This window comes from Staurois parvus, unplaced genomic scaffold (assembly GCF_062004578.1).
Source record: "Staurois parvus isolate SC_StPar_1 unplaced genomic scaffold, SC_StPar_1.0 ptg000293l, whole genome shotgun sequence".
Lineage (NCBI taxonomy): Eukaryota > Metazoa > Chordata > Amphibia > Anura > Ranidae > Staurois > Staurois parvus.
In genome coordinates, this window is record NW_028318089.1 from 4,043,663 (window position 1) to 4,060,730 (window position 17,068).

The window sequence follows — 17,068 nt, forward strand, 5'->3', positions numbered from 1 at the left end:
ATAATAAAATAATTAAAAAACAAAACAAAAAAAGGAAGGTAATATATTTGAAATCTTGCTAAAGACAGTGGCAACCATATTTCTGGAGGAGGAGGGCATAAATAATTTAATGATGGTCCTGGTGATGTTGTAGGTCCCACAACATTTACACAATAAATACTCTTTTTGATACATGATTATTCTTTATATTTGGTTATATACTGTATAGATTAAAGTGGAACTAAACCCTCTTATCCTTTACAGCCAAAGAAGCTGCCATTTTAGCCTCTGTTTGATCTGCAGTTAGTGCAGCACAAGCAACGGTGACCGTTACCATTCACAGCACGCCTTAAATGTAAAATAACTTTTGTAGCCTCCCTAGCGGTCTGATTATGTCCATATTTCTGTGCTCAAAGCGGTACCTTTTTTTGCATGGCAATAGGTCTTTTTTTATTGTAGGCCTGTAATTTTTAGGAATAACTTACTGAAATCTGTCCGAACAAGAGTCTAGTAAACATCCCGGGTATGTTAAAATTTGAAACAAGAAATCATAAATTATAATTTAACAATCATAAAAAATAATAAAATAATAAATTTAATTCAATATAATCAAACCAAAAACACGGAAATTTGAAATATAGCGCCAAGTTCGCACATCATTGATCTTAGTCGCAAAATCATTTTCAGTGTCTGATGACGAATTTCCCCCACAAATCATTATCACTCAATTCTGCAAGTGGTTCTGATTTACTATCACTGTTCTCTAGCTGGTCTAAAACCGCTTTTGACCTAAAGGGACACTTTTTGGACGCCATTATTATTATTATTATTACTACGAGTTTATATAGCGCCAAAGGGTTTGCTCAGCGCTGTACAATAGGGGGGGACAATACATGGCACAGTACAACAAAGACAGACAGCGTACGAGGGGTAAGAGGGCCCTACTCTTACGAGCTTACAATCTAGGAGGGAGGGGGTAAAGGTACAGTAGGAAGTGGCTGGGGGGGATGAAGTGGTAGGAGGAATGAGGGAGGATGGCCGTTAGGTGAGGGTGGGGTAGGCTTCCCTGAAGAGATGGGTTTTGAGGGAGCGCCTGAATGTGAATAGAGAAGGCGACAGTCTGATGGATTGGGGCAGTGAGTTCCAGAGGATGGGGGAGGACCTGGAGAAGTCCTGCAGTCGTGCATGGGAGGAGGAGACCAGGGAGCAGGATAGAAGGAGGTCCTGTGAGGAGCGAAGGGTACGGGTAGGGTGGTACCTGGTGATCAGATTGGTGAGGTAGTCAGGGGCAGTGTTGTGAACGGCTTTGTAGGTCAGGGTAAGGAGTTTAAATTTGATGCGTTGGGCAATCGGGAGCCAGTGGAGGGAGAGGCAGAGGGGGGTGGCAGAGGTGGAGCGGGTGGTAACGCCATGGACGTTTCTCAGTTTCCAGGCAGAAAGAACAGTAAAACTGCAGGAAGGGCAGAGGACAAAGCACTCGGGACAAAATGTATGTGAAATGGTTTGATACAGTAATGTTTTACTATGTGATTTTAGTGTATTTTGTGAATGTCACTTTTTGACATTTTTAAATTTCCCGCCGTTCCGTCCCCCATATGTCCTGACGTTGCAGGGAACACTGCAGGAGGGACATCGCGGGAGTGCAGGACAAGGTAAGTGAAGAAGAGATCCCAGAGCAAAGCTGCAGGGTATTCCCGATTGTAGCTCAGGGTTACTGCTTGTGGTGCTGAAACTTTACCCCGAGCTACACTCAGGAATACCGCCAGGGGGGTTAAGAAACCACTAAATGAAATGGATTAATCCTGCTTTAAAGTGTACCTTTATCCAAAACATTGTTTTGCAATAAACGTCTTTACAATAAAGAATAATGTGAAGAATTCATATCTGAATGATCAAATCATGAATGGTGCTACTGGACCAACATATCTGGGAGAGCCACCTCTGTTTTATCTGCGACTGGGTGTATGAGAATCCCTAGCTTGGTTTGGGAGCACAGAATGTGACAAAGCAGAGTGTTCTTATACATGCATGCAATGGCAGGATAAAAACAACACTGGGCAGCTTGGCTATATCCTCATGTAAAAGGTTACATGCTAAATTTTCCAGACTGACCAAACTTTGCCTTTAATATTCAAAATGTAAGGATACGTGCATGCTGCTCAGGACAGCAAAGGGTTATCTTTACACTGGGAAGTCAGACAGAGCCCTGGTGGAAAGGATTTCTCATGACCTAATAGCTTTGCTGACATTTAGGAGAAGACAAGCACATGGCCAGAAGTCTGTGTCTCTCTATAGCTCAGCTGTTCATTCTGGAGAACATTAATCCTTTTGCTTCACCCCCACAACCTAGATTCTGCTGGACAGCAGACATCACGTCTTATCAGACTGTAAGGAAAGTCAAGTAGCTGAAACACAGCTAAATGTACAAAACAGAACGGACAACAACATCAGCAAGAATCATTACATTCACAAACTGCCAGTGCCCATAAGTCCAGCAAATGTTAAAGGAGTACATAAATTCAATTCAATAAAAGGGTTTTTTCACATTTTGGTGTGCTCAGTCATTCGTCTACATATATGCTAAAGCGGAACTAAAACCCATTTTCCCAAAACGGTTATATTCCAGGCATGCCATCAACCACTTGCCCTCCAGAGGATTTACCCCCCTTCCTGACCAGGCCATTTTTTTGCCATATGGCGCTGCATGACTAACTGACAACTGTGCGGTCATGCAACGCTGCACCCAAATGAAATTTACGTCCTTTTTTCCCACAAATAGAGCTTTCTTGCAGTGGTATTTGATTGCCTGTGCGGGTTTTATTTTTTGCACTATAAACAAAAAAAGCCAATTTTAAGAAAAAAAAAAAAAAACTTTATTTGTGACTTTTTGCTATTAAACATGTCCAGTAAAATTAAAAAAAAAAAAAAATCAAATTTCCTCATAAATTTAGGCCAAAATGTATTCTGCTGCATGTCTTTGCTAAGAAAAAAAAAAATCCCAATACGTGTAAATTAATTGGTTTACGTGAAAGTTATAGAGTTTACAAAAGGCGGTATAGATACTATATTTTTTTTTCAACTAGTAATGGCGGCGATCAGCGACTTATAGCAGGACTACGGTGGGCATTCTGACAAGGGGGGGGGCTGATTTGGTGTCACTGACATCCCCAGTGACACCAATACAGTGATCAGTGCTAATAAAAATCACTAACATTGTACCATCTGGGGCGAACAAAGGGGTTAACCGTGTGCGGTTTCACAGTATGCGGTGTGTGTGCTTTCCACTGCAAGCACACTGCTTTGTATGGCTTTGTTATGCAGAGCCATACAAAGCAGTATGCAGGAGCTGACAGGGTAGAGAACTGTAATATTTACATATGCAGTTCTCTCCTCCGTCGGTAATACTCAGCGATTACTGGGTGCCGGCGAGTAATCACCGTTCGGGACCCAGTGATTGACAGACGAGACAGCGAATGTCAGCGCGGGTAGGGCTTGCACACGCCCCCTAGCCGGAACTGCAAAATTACGTATATATACACACGTGATTTTGCGCACCCTAGCCGCCCTGTAGCGGTATTTCTGCTATAGGGCAGAGGGGAAGTGGTTAATGATAGCTGTCACAGTTGTGTTGTCAACAGAACTATCAAGCCATCAAATGGCTATTGTTGTATCTGATCACATATGCAGCACTATGGCAACTGTAAATCAAGATGGCAGCTTTCTTGGTTGTACAGAATAGGAGGGTTTAGTTCCACTTTTATCATGACATCCTTACAATCGTGTACATGTACTCCGACTATGGACATTAAAAACTACTTAAATATAAACAAGCAGTAAATGAGCTTTAAAATAGGCCTGATGTCTCTAGCTGCTTTTTAGGCTACAAGCACACTAACCTTCTGCATTTAGATAATTTATTGGCAAGAACAAGTACATTTTATACTTCCCACATCAAGTTCTCATGCACTTAAAAAGAGTAACTCAGCTTTTGGTGAGAAATAAACATTCCCCTCTGGACGATCATGTACATTGCAGGGATTTTACCAAACTTAGTTGCAGATTCCTACCGTTTGTTATTCTGACGGAATAGCTGTTTGTTTGTCTGTGTCCATGTGCAGAGGGAATCTGTAATTTGTATGGGAGTGGTTTTAAAATCAATCAGTTGTTGCACCTTCAGGGCTCAGGGAAATTGGCAGGGTCTGCATCCCTTTAGATGTGATTTTACTTTGGGAGTATCTCACCAAATAGGAAATTTTTGTTGCAGGGAATGCCAAAAATCTGACTTGCATCTTTGTGCAGACTTCTGGGAAAATCAGTAATCCAATCACTGAAAAGCAGGAAATGACATTTTCAGGGGGCGTTCTGTACGCCATCTGTGTACAGAATGCCTCTTGGAAGCCATGTTGTATTTTACAACACTGTGCATTTAAAAGGAAATGTCATTTTTAATAATATTCAATTACAATATGACCTGAGTCATAACTGTACATGCTATTTTTTTTTCAATTTGAAACATTTTTTCTCTCACGAAAATTGAGTTACCCTTTAAATGTGGATTTACACACCTTAAAGTGATTGTTAATCCTCACCTTGTAAAACAACCCATTCAGTTTAAAACAGAAATGAAAGGCAAAACATTTGAGTATACATAAAAAAAAACACTACAAACACTTTTTTTACAAAATGATTACATTCTCTCTGTTGCATAAGAGCTGGGAGAGGAGATACAGCATCACACTGATCTTCCCAGTAAATGGCTGTGTGGTAAGGGGTGTGTGTGTCAGGACAGGCCTGATCATTGGAGGAGAGCAGGTTGAGTTCCCAGCATAGCTACAGAACTGACCATGCTGTGCTCTCATGCGTAGTGTGGTCAGTTCTTAACAGGAATGCAAAGGGACTGGCAGGAACACCAGAGATTTCACACAAAGGAAGCAATACAAAGAACAGGATACTTTCTCATACTATTACATGCTACAGCAGGTACATAGCAGGAATATGAAATGTTGGATTTACATACTCTTTAAGATAAATTTATGATTATCTAATCTGCATATTATATTTCTTTCTCCAAATGGAGCTAAAATGAACGACCGTAATGCAGATAAACACACAGGTGTGATTTATACAATTTAAAATTAATACACGCATTTCGCATTAGGAAATGTTATTGCCACTGAGAATGAGACAGAACTGTGAAGTTATTTATTCTCAAAGATCACAACAAAGACTCTGAAGTTGGGGTTCCAGTGTGTTTTAATAGATTAGAAATGCCTTCTGGGTGTATACATTAGAGGGTTGGCAGCTTGCCAGGATCTAAAAAATATTTTTCAATAAATGTTGCGCTCCTAATTATTATCACTTATTACCAATATAGTGATTGAACAAATAGCAAAATATGTGATTTAGAGCAAATTCATAACAAACAAATATAAATGACAAATAAATATTAAAACAATAAAAAAAAAAACAAAAAAAAAACTGCAGATTACTGTGGGCGCCGCACACATAGTATACTCGCCGTCCATGGGTGTGTAGTGACTTCGTAGTCCCTCCCCTACGCGTTACGCCGCAGGTCACGCGGCTTCACCAGGGGGATAATCTGCAGTTGTTTTTAAACAAAGCGGTTTCTTATACTTAATGATAAGGCACTATGTCTTTATTTTTTTCTACTGAAGAACATCTAAGGAGGAGATAAGGAGCAAGAGAAGGAGTGAAAGATCCCTGCGGGGATAGTGGCAAGGAGGATAAGAGCATTGGGAAGCAATTAAGGGATACCCACCACTTCACATGGTGCAACAGAATATCTAAAGTTCCATAGGTGAACAAAAAGTGAAGTAAGCCTGTTAACAGGCTGAAAAGGAGATGAACGCATAACCTAAATCACAATAAGGAGTCACTGGGAATCACAATCACTTATTTCTGATCACTTTTATTGGGATTTATCATGCTTATAAAAATAGAGACTTTTTCATATTTTTTATTCACTTTCTTTTTGGATCAAATTATATTTTGGGACTATCACTAATAAGTTATCAGAGACTTTGTTTTTTAATTATTTTTTATTGTTTATGTTTTAATATTTAATCATCATTTATATTTGTTATGAATTTGCTCTAAATCACATATTTTGATATTTGTTCAATCACTATATTGGTAATAAGTGATAATAATTAGGAGTGCGACATTTATTGAAAAATATTTTTTATTATGCACACATGATATGAGGATGTGTTTTACGTCAGCGATCCTTATTTATTTATTTTTATTCATTTATTTCAGGTACTTATACAGCGCTGTCAATTTACACAGTGCTTTACATATATATTGTACATTCACATCAGTCCCTAACCCTCAAGGGGCGTACAATCTAACCTTGTCAACAAGGTTTACAGATAGATGAACGAGGGTCTAAATCACTCATCTGCCAGAGTCCTTTTTGCCATTTTTGCATACATGTTAAAGTGCGCATTTTATGCCTGGAGATTAATTAACCAACTTCCCCAACAACATAGAATAAAATGGTGGTAGTTGCAAATTTTTATGTCACATGATATTAACACACTTTTAACAAATTCACATTTTTGTACAAAATAACAAGCTAATTTTAATGTACACAAACACAATATATCACCCAATTTCTTTTTTGTAAAATATAAAAGAAGAGGTTGCAACAAGTAAATAGATACCCAACTTGTCGAGCGTTAAAACTGCACATGCCCATGAACCGGCGACAAACTTGGGTACCCAAACATTTTCCATAGACAGTGCTTTAGAAACCTTCACAGGTTATCAGTTTAGCGTTAACCATGAATGATGGCCCTGGAAATATTGCTCTCTCTCCGGCGTTCAAGGCTTTATGTAAAACATGTAGGGCAATCAACATTGTTGCACATGCCACTTACATTTTCACCGGCATCTGGAAATCCAGAGTGTTGGATGAAAATATCCCTGTTACGTTGACTAATTCTACAGCACTAGTGAAATGTGAAAATGTCTGCATTTACCTTTCGACCCAATACATGATGAAGTGTATATCCAAGTGAAAAGAGTCAAATAATCCTTATTACCTTGTCTAAGAAAGTGGGGCGGTCCATGGAAGACTCTTTGGAGATTGGTGGTGGGCGGCAGCTCAAGGGCTTGGCGACAACTGCATTGTAGTCCGCCATTCCCAATCCACGCTTGTCCATTTCCACCTTCTTTTCCAGTAGAGCACCTACAAAGTACACAACAGACACTGAGAAACATTCTCAAACAGGGATGATAATCCACTGATTACAGAAAGCTACATGATTATTTATAATCCAAAACAATGAACAGGGGAGGCGTTCAACTGCAATTTCCATGATACATTAGATCACAAAGCATCCAAAATGGGAAATTCTCACCTTCCTTATGGCTGTTGTACAAACATGAAGATTTTTAACTGAAGTCTGTGGAAAACAAAAAATACTCTTGCAGCGGGGCTCCCCTTGAACTGCAACGGTTAGATGCTCATGAATGCCTACAGTACCAGTAAAAAGGACTTTTACTTACCTTGTCCCTCACTTCCGCAGGCTCCCTCTTTGCTATAAGACTGGCTGCCACAGCAGCGAGGAGACATTCCAGCAAATGAAGACTCTCTGGCATCATCAAGTACAATGCAGGGTGAACAGCCCTGCAATGTATTTGACTCTGCAAAGTAACCACCCACAAGCCAGAGCTTCAGAAAGGAGAAAGGTAGAATGCCAATTGCCAGGGGAGTGAGGGAGAATGCAAGTAAATGGACTGGTACCCTTGGCATACACAAGAATTTAAGTGTTACTAAACCCACAACAGTAAAATCAGTCTGTATATGCAGTAAAGCATGCTTGTTATACTCACTGTGGAACCCAAGGGGTTAATCCCCTGCATTGTGCAAAAAATGCTGTTTGATCCTGACTTCTCTGATCCTCCCCTTCTTCCAGTGTCCCCCTCTTATCTCCTGATAAAACATATTGTGTGGAGTCACTCTGCACATGCTCAGTTTGGTGAGTATTGCTAGAGGTTTTTTTTTTTTCCTTCTTTGGAGAGTGCATGTGATCAGCACAGGGCTAATCAGCACTGCCCAGACAGAGGTCATAGGTTCTGCATCTTCCTATAGCAAAAAGAAAACTCCTTCTACAACCTTTAACCAGTGCTCAGCTGGACATTGATAGAAGTCACAAGACTGCACTAACTGCTGATAATAAAAGGTATTTAGCAGTTTATATTTACTAAAATAATTGCATTTCCATGTTCTGTGGGAGACCAGATATAGTGGATGCAGGGTCCTGGGTTTAGTAACACTTTAACCTTCGCATTGCCAAGGGAGCCCCACTACAAAGGGGTTTTTTTTCTTTCCCCTGAGTTCAGCTTAAACCAAGGAGTGGCAATAAATGGAGCTCTAGAAAAGAAGCTGCCAATTTAGCCAGACAATTTTTATTCCAAGATCTTGATAAGGTAAATCCACACAGTATAGAACACTAACAGGGGCTCCTAGACTGTATTTTGTGTTTATTAAACACTAGATTTTAGATCTCATCTAAATGTTAGGGTATGTTTTGCAACAAAACCTTGTGTATTCCGCTCAGCTTGCAAAGGTATACAGTGTTTCTTAAAGAAAAAAATGCAAAATTACATGACTATTTTTAATTCCCAATAGCTGCTGTAATATGTTAAAAGCCTACTGAGCGACATATCGGATTGGATGTCACTCCACTTCCTCAAACTAAATCTTTCCAAAACTGAGCTCCTAGTTTTCCCCCCAGCCCACGCCCCTCCCCCCTGACTTCTCCATCAAGACCACCACCATCAGTCCCTCCCCTCAAGCCAGAGTACTAGGTGTAATCCTAGACTGTACTTCCAGCCCCAGGTCCATTCGCTGACAAACTCATGTAGACTTCACATCCGCAACATCTCCAAAATACGTACATTCCTAACGCCGGAAACCACTAAGCAACTCATTCACTCCCTTATATCACGCCTTGACTATTGTAACTCCCTCCTCATCGGCTTACCTCACTGCAGGCTATCCCCGCTTCAGTCTATATTGAATGCTGCGGCCAGACTCATCCACCTTACTAACCGCTCCGTATCCGCTTACCCTCTCTGCCAATCCCTCCACTGGCTTCCGACATATAAAGCTGTTCATAATACTGCCCCAAACTACATCACCGATCTGGTATCCAAATACCACCCAAAACGTATTCTCCGTTCATCACAAGACCTCCTACTCTCTAGTTCCCTGGTCTCCTCCTCCCTGCCAGTCTCCAGGACTTCTCCAGGGCTTCCCCCATCCTCTGGAACTCCCTACTCCAATCCATCAGACTATCAGCTACTCTCCTCACCTTTAGGGGCACTCTGAAAACCTCTCTCTTCAGGGAAGCCTACCCCGCCCACAGCTAATTACTGAACTCCTTCACTCTTCCTACCACTCCATCCCCCACAGCTATTTCCTCCTGTACCACTATCCCCTCCTTCCTAGATTGTAAGCTCCAAGGAGCAGGGCCCTTGAACCCCTCGTGTATTGAATCGTATTGTTACTGTACTGTCTTGTGTACTATCTCCCATTATAATGTACAGCGCTGAGCAAACTGTTGGCGCTATGTAAATACTGAATAATAATAATAATAATAATAATAAAAGAATTAACACTTACTCATGGCCTGGTCCAGATTCATATTGTTACTTTTCAAGGCCTCTTCAGCAGGCTCTTTCTGTAATAATAAAAGAAAGTTTTGTTTTTTAATGTCTTTATTAAAGAGGAGCTACAGTTGCTTCTATAAAAATTAAATACTGTAGCTGCTGACTTTTAATAACAGACACTTATCTAACCAGGGATCCAGCACTTTCAACAACCAGGCCGGTTCTTCGATGATCTTTGGGCCCTCAGCGCCGCCATCTTGATTGTTGGAAGCTGGATGCAAATGCCAGCAGCTTCAAAGCTGGCTCCCCACTTCACATGGGCGAGTCACGCTGTGCTTTCTGAACGAGCACACAGTCTCCTGGGACATGTGATGTGTCCTAGGAGATTGTGGGCTAGGGAGAATGGGGGGGGCCCCAACTTCTGCTCGGATTGTCTAGGCGATTTGGGCAGAAGTGGGATCCATTACCTGTCAAATATAGTAGGGATGCACCCATACCCTTTATTGACTGGCAAGTACATGTGCGATACTTTGCGGTGCATCTGCGTCTATACAAAGTGCATGGACACAAATTGCATCGCAAAGAATAGCATGCAATTTGAACAGGAATGCGATTCCTGTCCAAAGCACATGCATGTTCCCTAATGTTACTGTGTGAACTCAGGCTTGTCATAGCCTGATTTCACATATGAGCAGTGCGGGAAACCTCCCTGCACCAATCCCATAGTGCCACAGAAGGAAAAGCTTGGGTTTTGAAATCCCCTCTCAGTGCAGGGATGACAGTATGGGCTAGACGGCTTTTTACACGTCAGCACCGGTCACAGGTATCAGGAGCATTTTCACAAACATATATACACACTAGGGGTGCACCGAAATTTCGGTGGCCGAAATGTTTTGGCCGAAAACACCCCTATCAACCATTGGTTGATATGAAAATAGGTGCTGATACAGGTGCCGAAAATACCGCGGCCCCTCGCCACCGCTCAGTAGTTCTCACCTTTACCTGAGAAACCACCGACCGATCCCTGCGCAGGGCATAGACATAAGGAAAGATGGCCTCCACTCATCTCTATGCCCTTGGAGGACCGAAGCAACGTTACTTCCGGTTCCAGTGCCTTGTAAATAAGGTCATTTTTTTTTTTTTTTAAAAGCACTAGATCAATGTTTTTTTTGATCTAATGCTTTACATTGTAGAGGAGAGATGTGGGGTCTTATTGACCCCATATCACTCCATAAAGAGGACCTGTCACTAATCATTTCTAATCACAAGGGATGCATGCATTCCTTGTGATAGGAATAAAAGTGATTAAACATTTTTTTTTTTAAATGGACAGTGTGAAAAAAAAAAAGAAGTTTAAAGTGCCCATGTCCCCTCATGCTCCCATGTAGTGCTGAACACATATGTAGGCCACGCCTACATATGTAAAACTGTGTTCAAACCACAAATGTAACTTTACACTGCTAACCTGTAGAAATTTTTAAAGCATCACCCATGGAGATTTTTAGGTATCGCAGTTTCACGCCATTCCACGACCGTGCGCAATTTTAAAGAATGACGTATTGGGTATCTGTTTACTCGTCATAACATCATCTTTCATATTTTACAAAAAATTGGAGTATATGTATTGTGTTTTTTTTTAATTATTAAAGTGTATTTTTTGCCAAAAAAATTGCATTTGAAAAATATAGTAATTTTTAAAAACTGTCCATTTCAGTTTCGGTTTTCGGCCAAGTGCATCCTGAATTTTTGGTTTTGGCACCAGAATTTTCATTTTGGTGCACCACGAATACACACCCCTCTATATCTATAAATGTAAAAGTTGTAGGGGAGGGAGGGAGAAGGAGGAAAAGTGGAACTTCCGTTTTTAGATAAAGTTCCACTTTAAGGACACAAAGTACAGATGAGCATGTGAAAGATCGACAAGAAATACAAATTCTGAAGTACAACCGAGTTACTTCCACAATATAAACACATACATCCAAAAAAATATTATATATGCTCGTAACAGGTATAATCAGCTCATTAGTATAATGGTTAATTAAAAGAAAGTTTTAACATTTGGAAAACTACAATACCAGAACCTATTGAGTTAACAACTGCTTCACTTGGAGAGGAATACTGCTGTTCATTAAACACAAAAGACTCCTTGCGGTCACAGTAAATTAAATGAAAGTTCTTTATACTACATTTCATCTTCTAAGGAATCGCTGTATAGTTCCCATGAAATGCGTAGAGAAAATGATGAATACATTATACAGACTGAAGCAGCTACTAATGCTAAACATAAATTGATGCATAGTAAGATTTTCAAAAATCTCTGACATATTCACAACATTGTGGTGGCATAGTCACTGTTTTGTATATTAAATTTTAACACAGTTTTCTCACATTTTTTCTTTTAAGATATATTAAAAAAATAACTATGTTTCATGTGGTTGTGCAAAGTACACAACGTTTTGGTTGTTTGATACCACTAAAGTCTCAATTGAGGTTATGGGTTTCTACTATGCAACCAGAGAGATGTGAGAACTTGGGAATCCAAGTTACCTTTCTTATATTTTTGTTCATGAATAGTAAAAAGTCTCTTTGTTGGTAACCATCGTCTTGCTATTGGTTAAATGACAATAAGGAATTTAAAATAACCGACACATTTAAATCAGTAGTGCTTAGCTGTGCTATAAATCAGTAAGTTTAGCAAAATCAACATGAGTAGTGGGCAGTGATTTATTATGGTTTTTCTAGATTCAGCCTGTACAAGTCAAGGGCAGGCTGAAGTTGGGCTGTCCACAGCTATAAGTATGTATCCACGCATCCAGTTTGCGTCCAGGGGTGGATATCTGTCCTTAACCATAGGTATCCGCTGGATGTGCAAATATATGCCTACATCCATAGACATCCCTGGCTCCTTTCAGCCCATCATTAAATTTGTGCAGCCTGGGTGGCTTCTTGGTCCAGGAACCTAGGAACCTGGAATGCCAACTGCAGGGATCCGCAGTATACTTGCTGCACCATGACAGATTTAGGACATGTAAGTCCTAAAAGGAAAACATTTCACAAAGACACAAACTCACCGGGAAGCCCATGTCAGTGAGCTGTTTAGTCAGTCGAGTCATGATCCAGGCCTCATCAGACTTGTTTGGAGTCTTCATGCCCTGTTATGGGAAAACACAATAATGTCCAAAATGTATTTGAAAGGGCAATGTATCAATAGGAAAAATAGTAAACATAGCACGTCTACTGAAATAAAATAGACTTCTACCTTTTAAAATTGAACAAAATCATTAATTCATAACAAACCCTAAGTAAATCCACATTTGTATGTGTCAATTATAAGTCTTGTGAGGAACAGCTATAAAATGAATTTCATAGTTCCCTGTCAAGGCATGAAATTGACAGCAGCCACAACGACCATCTACAAACATTCAGGAGTCTCTATTTGCAATCTTAACATGCACAGATAACATACTGGCTGAGCTACCTAATATTAATTCAAAGTGGTACACGGATATGCAGGTATATAGCTACTTATATGATCGCACAAAAAGGATAACAGATCAGCAGTTGGCAAGCAGGAGGTATAGAGTCTGAATTTTTTTTCCAGCTATATGACATGCTTGACAGTTTGCTACAACATCGTACTTTCTTTATAGGTAACCAAACACTGTTCTGTTGCAGACATTGCTGACGACGATGCTGAATATCTATATGCTATTTGTGGACACCGTCCTACTACTATATATTATGTAATGTGTGTCTTATTCTTATTTGGATGTACCACTTTCTGTATAACAAAAAAAAAAAAATCTTGTCTCAACAAAAAAAAAACAAAAAAAAAAAAACCATAAAGATTGCTCTCTAGTTAAAGGATAGGTTCACCTTTAGGAACATGTTCCACTCAATTTTAGGATGGAACACGTAACATGTTCCTGCTCCTGCAGTGGCTTGCCGGTTCAGCCCTGTGTGTGACAGCTGTATGGGGAGAAGTTCCTCGTACCAGCTGTCACTTTTTCAAAAGGGCGCAGCAGTGCAGTCCACAGGGCTACGTCATTTCTGTTCTGTGAATAAATCAACTACAAATACCGACATCCTTTGTGGATGTCAGCCTGTAGTTCTCAATGAACTACCACGGTGCTGTTGTAGTTCATTGATTCTCCCTGTCAGTGTGAAACTGCCTGCCAGGGCATACAGCGAACACTGACAGTCTGCAGGAGTCCTGCATGGCACCAGAGATCTGATGATGACTGATGCAATGCTTTGCAAGGTCCTTAAAAAAATAAATACTTTAAAAAAAATATAAAATAAAATAAATAGTAAATGCACATTTTTTAACCTGCAAAAAAAATATGCAATTTTTTTTCAAAAAAGGTGAACTTATACTTTAAATTCTGTCTTCAGAGATTTAAATCTGCATATACCCAAATAGCTAAATACAAAACTGGAATACACGATTATTAATTGTTTGACCTTCAAAAATACTTTTTTTTTTTTACATTTCTTTTGATTCGTATAATGCTGCTACACTGCATAACTAGTTGAGTGACACCAATTTCCATGCAAGGAATGCAGTGGTATCACGCAGACTGGGCAATGTAGAAGCAGCACAGCACTAGTTAGGTCATCAAATTCCTCTCTCTGACTGGCAGCACTTTTCCAAACCAGTCTGATCAGCTGACACTGCTGGCCCTCCCTCTCCCACACCTCTGCTGTGAAAATACTGTATTAAAAGAAGGTAATATAACCACCAAGCTTAGGTACGTATACCATGTACATAAATATACTGTTCAAGTAATGCATTTTAATGACTATGTAACTGAATAAAATTGTGCATTTTATATCTGTCTGGATTTTTAACATTATTTTATGCAATAGGTTCATTAAACATGGATACCTTGGAAAGTCCTTTCTTGGGGCCATTGCCCCAAGAATTGCAAGAAGAATTACTATCTTGTGAAGCAGCATTATTCCACATATCACTTTCTTCATCCTCCCACTGGCTGAGGCCAACTTCTTCTCCTCCACTACTCCAGCCTTCTTGCATAGATTTTTGAGCTAAAAAAAAAAAAAAAAGAAAAATTTGAGAGGTGGAAAAATATCAGGCCCTCCGATCATCACAAAGGAGAAAACAAATTTAATGTAATTACTGTGTTCAAAGATTTTTCACTGACATATGTGATAAGTTTTTTTCTGGTACCTAAAACACTAAAGATTGTCACTCACCCGTCAGCTGACCATCTTGGCAGCTAAGCCTGAGCACTGCATCATGGGAGGAGGTTGAGGAGCGATTCATGGGAAGTAAAGGGGAGTATGATTAGGGTGAGTTTAAAGAGACACTGTCACTTGGCTCTGAATGAGGAAAGTAACAGTGTCTCTAAGAGAAAAAGGAAATCAAAGTGGAACTTCAATTAAACCTTTTGCTGGTTTCAAATGGGGTAGGGTTAGTACCTTCATCAGGTTTTATTTGCAGTTTGTGTCCTTGATTCACCCTCACTTTTTGTTGTTCTGACTCTTGTCAAGGTGACAAAAAAATGTTTTACAGCTTTCAAAAGAAGAATATTGGGAAAGTCTCTCAGTGGAGACATCTTTCCTGGTATCAAATTTGAGAGCTCCCCTTTGTTTTTCTATCAACTTTTATTTAAGTAGCGAAGTGGAAAATTGTTGGCTGAACAGTGTCTACATCCAATCTGATGCAGGCAATGTTTGAGCATTCTGACAGCTGGCTGTCATAGAACATTAACTCGCTTTCATCCATCTGCACTGTTAACATGGATGGAATTTTCTGTTAGATTTAATTTGTTCAGTCCATGACCTGAATGAAATCTATGTAAGTGGCCAACTTTACAAAAAACAAAATAACCTCCCCAAATGTAATCAAGTAACAGCATAAGATAAAGTTCTTATTTACACACCTGGTTTGCACAGCGCAGGGGCAGCAGCTGGAGCGTTTGTCCTGCCATAATTTCCAGATGATTCTGAAGCACCATCCGCCCATCCTGAACCACTATTGGAGGGCTTTCCCCATGCAGAAGTGCCATTGTCAACTGAAGCAGACGGAGATGGGGGCTCCCCCCAAGGGTTTTCGGCCTTTGAGTGGACAGGAGGCATATCTCCCCAGCCTGCATAAAAGTACATAAAATATATTCACACAACAGAACAATAATGTTCATCTTACATATAGTAACAGATTCATTTCAAGAGAACCTATTTATAAAAAAAAATGGTGGCTTATGTGTTATTCTATTTACTTGAAATATTTGGCTGGGATTTACAGCAATGTAACTGGTCTGTAGTACAGTTGTGCCCAATGAAGACAACCAGCAACGTGGGATGGATGAATCTGCAGTCCGGTTGTGAGATACATAACTTGCAACAGCAGCAGCTGTGGCACAGAAAATTGGTCTCTAACCAGAGCACGGAGGATACATCAGCAGAATACAGAGGAGCTTTTTCAAGAACAAAAGTTTTAAAAAGTTAAGCCATCACACGTACAAAAATTGTACATGGCGCCAATGTTCCTACATATCTTGCAATATTTTCACTGCTTAGCCTACTGATTATTGGACAATAAAAGTAAGGAAAGAATACATTGTAGATTGTGGAAAAGCATATGACTTGCTTTTACTATTATGCTTGCTATACCTTTAAAATGGCTCTAAAGGCAATGTTTTTTTTCCTAAAATAAAATGTAGGTTTACACTTATCTGCTCTATGCAAGGATAATGCAAGTAGTAGGACATTTTTTTTTTTTTACCATAAAGGTAAAAAATAATGGAACATTAAGGTAAAAAATGATTTAATGATTTGATTTTAAAACCACTTTAAGCTGCAAAGTCACAAGAATACCATGAGACTTTGTATATCTGCAAATCTGACACTAGGAGAATTTACATATCTGCAAATCTGTGGTCAGCCAGCATGCAATGCTCTTCTATTGCACAGACAGGTGCCACAGGTACAAAAACTAACAAACAGCAGCTAAAAAAATTTCACTTTTAAGTTTAAGCAATCAAATAAAAAAAAAAGAGAAAAAGAAAAACAACACATAATTGGTGGGTAAAAACATTTCAAAATGCCATTGTCAAGATTACATAGAGTACACAAAAACGTTTACATTCACCTTTGCAGGTAAAAAAAAATAAATGTGCATTTATTATTTTTTGTTTTGGGAGCCTGTAAACAAGGTCTCCTGCAGGTCTGTCAGTATATCTGCTTGCCTGTACTGGATGTACCACCAAGCAGATATATTGACAGGAAGAATCAAACTACCACGGCGCTCCACAGCACAGTGGTAGTTCATTGGGAACTACAAGCCGACAGCCGCTAAGGCTGTCCGTACTTGTAGTTTCTATTTCACAGAACACCATGAATGAGTGACGCGGCCAGGCAGGCAGAGCCCCATACAACCATTTTTTTTTTTAAATTGATAGTGAGGGGGGAGAAGATCCTCCAA

The 17,068-nt window shown here is 39.7% G+C and overlaps 1 protein-coding gene across 1 annotated transcript in view; it reads right to left on the minus strand.

Annotated features, from left to right (window-relative positions):
• TNRC6C (trinucleotide repeat containing adaptor 6C) overlaps positions 1-15,734 on the minus strand; it is a gene marked incomplete at its 5' end in the record, with an annotated part of 45,581 nt that extends 29,847 nt beyond the window's left edge. Inside the window, 5 exons of the mRNA XM_089682628.1 lie at positions 7,047-7,192; positions 9,635-9,692; positions 12,693-12,773; positions 14,510-14,670; positions 15,528-15,734. Of these exons, the coding sequence (XP_089538754.1) occupies positions 7,047-7,192; positions 9,635-9,692; positions 12,693-12,773; positions 14,510-14,670; positions 15,528-15,734 (653 nt within the window). The remainder of the gene's footprint in view (positions 1-7,046; positions 7,193-9,634; positions 9,693-12,692; positions 12,774-14,509; positions 14,671-15,527) is intronic.
• Positions 15,735-17,068: the final 1,334 nt, after the last annotated feature.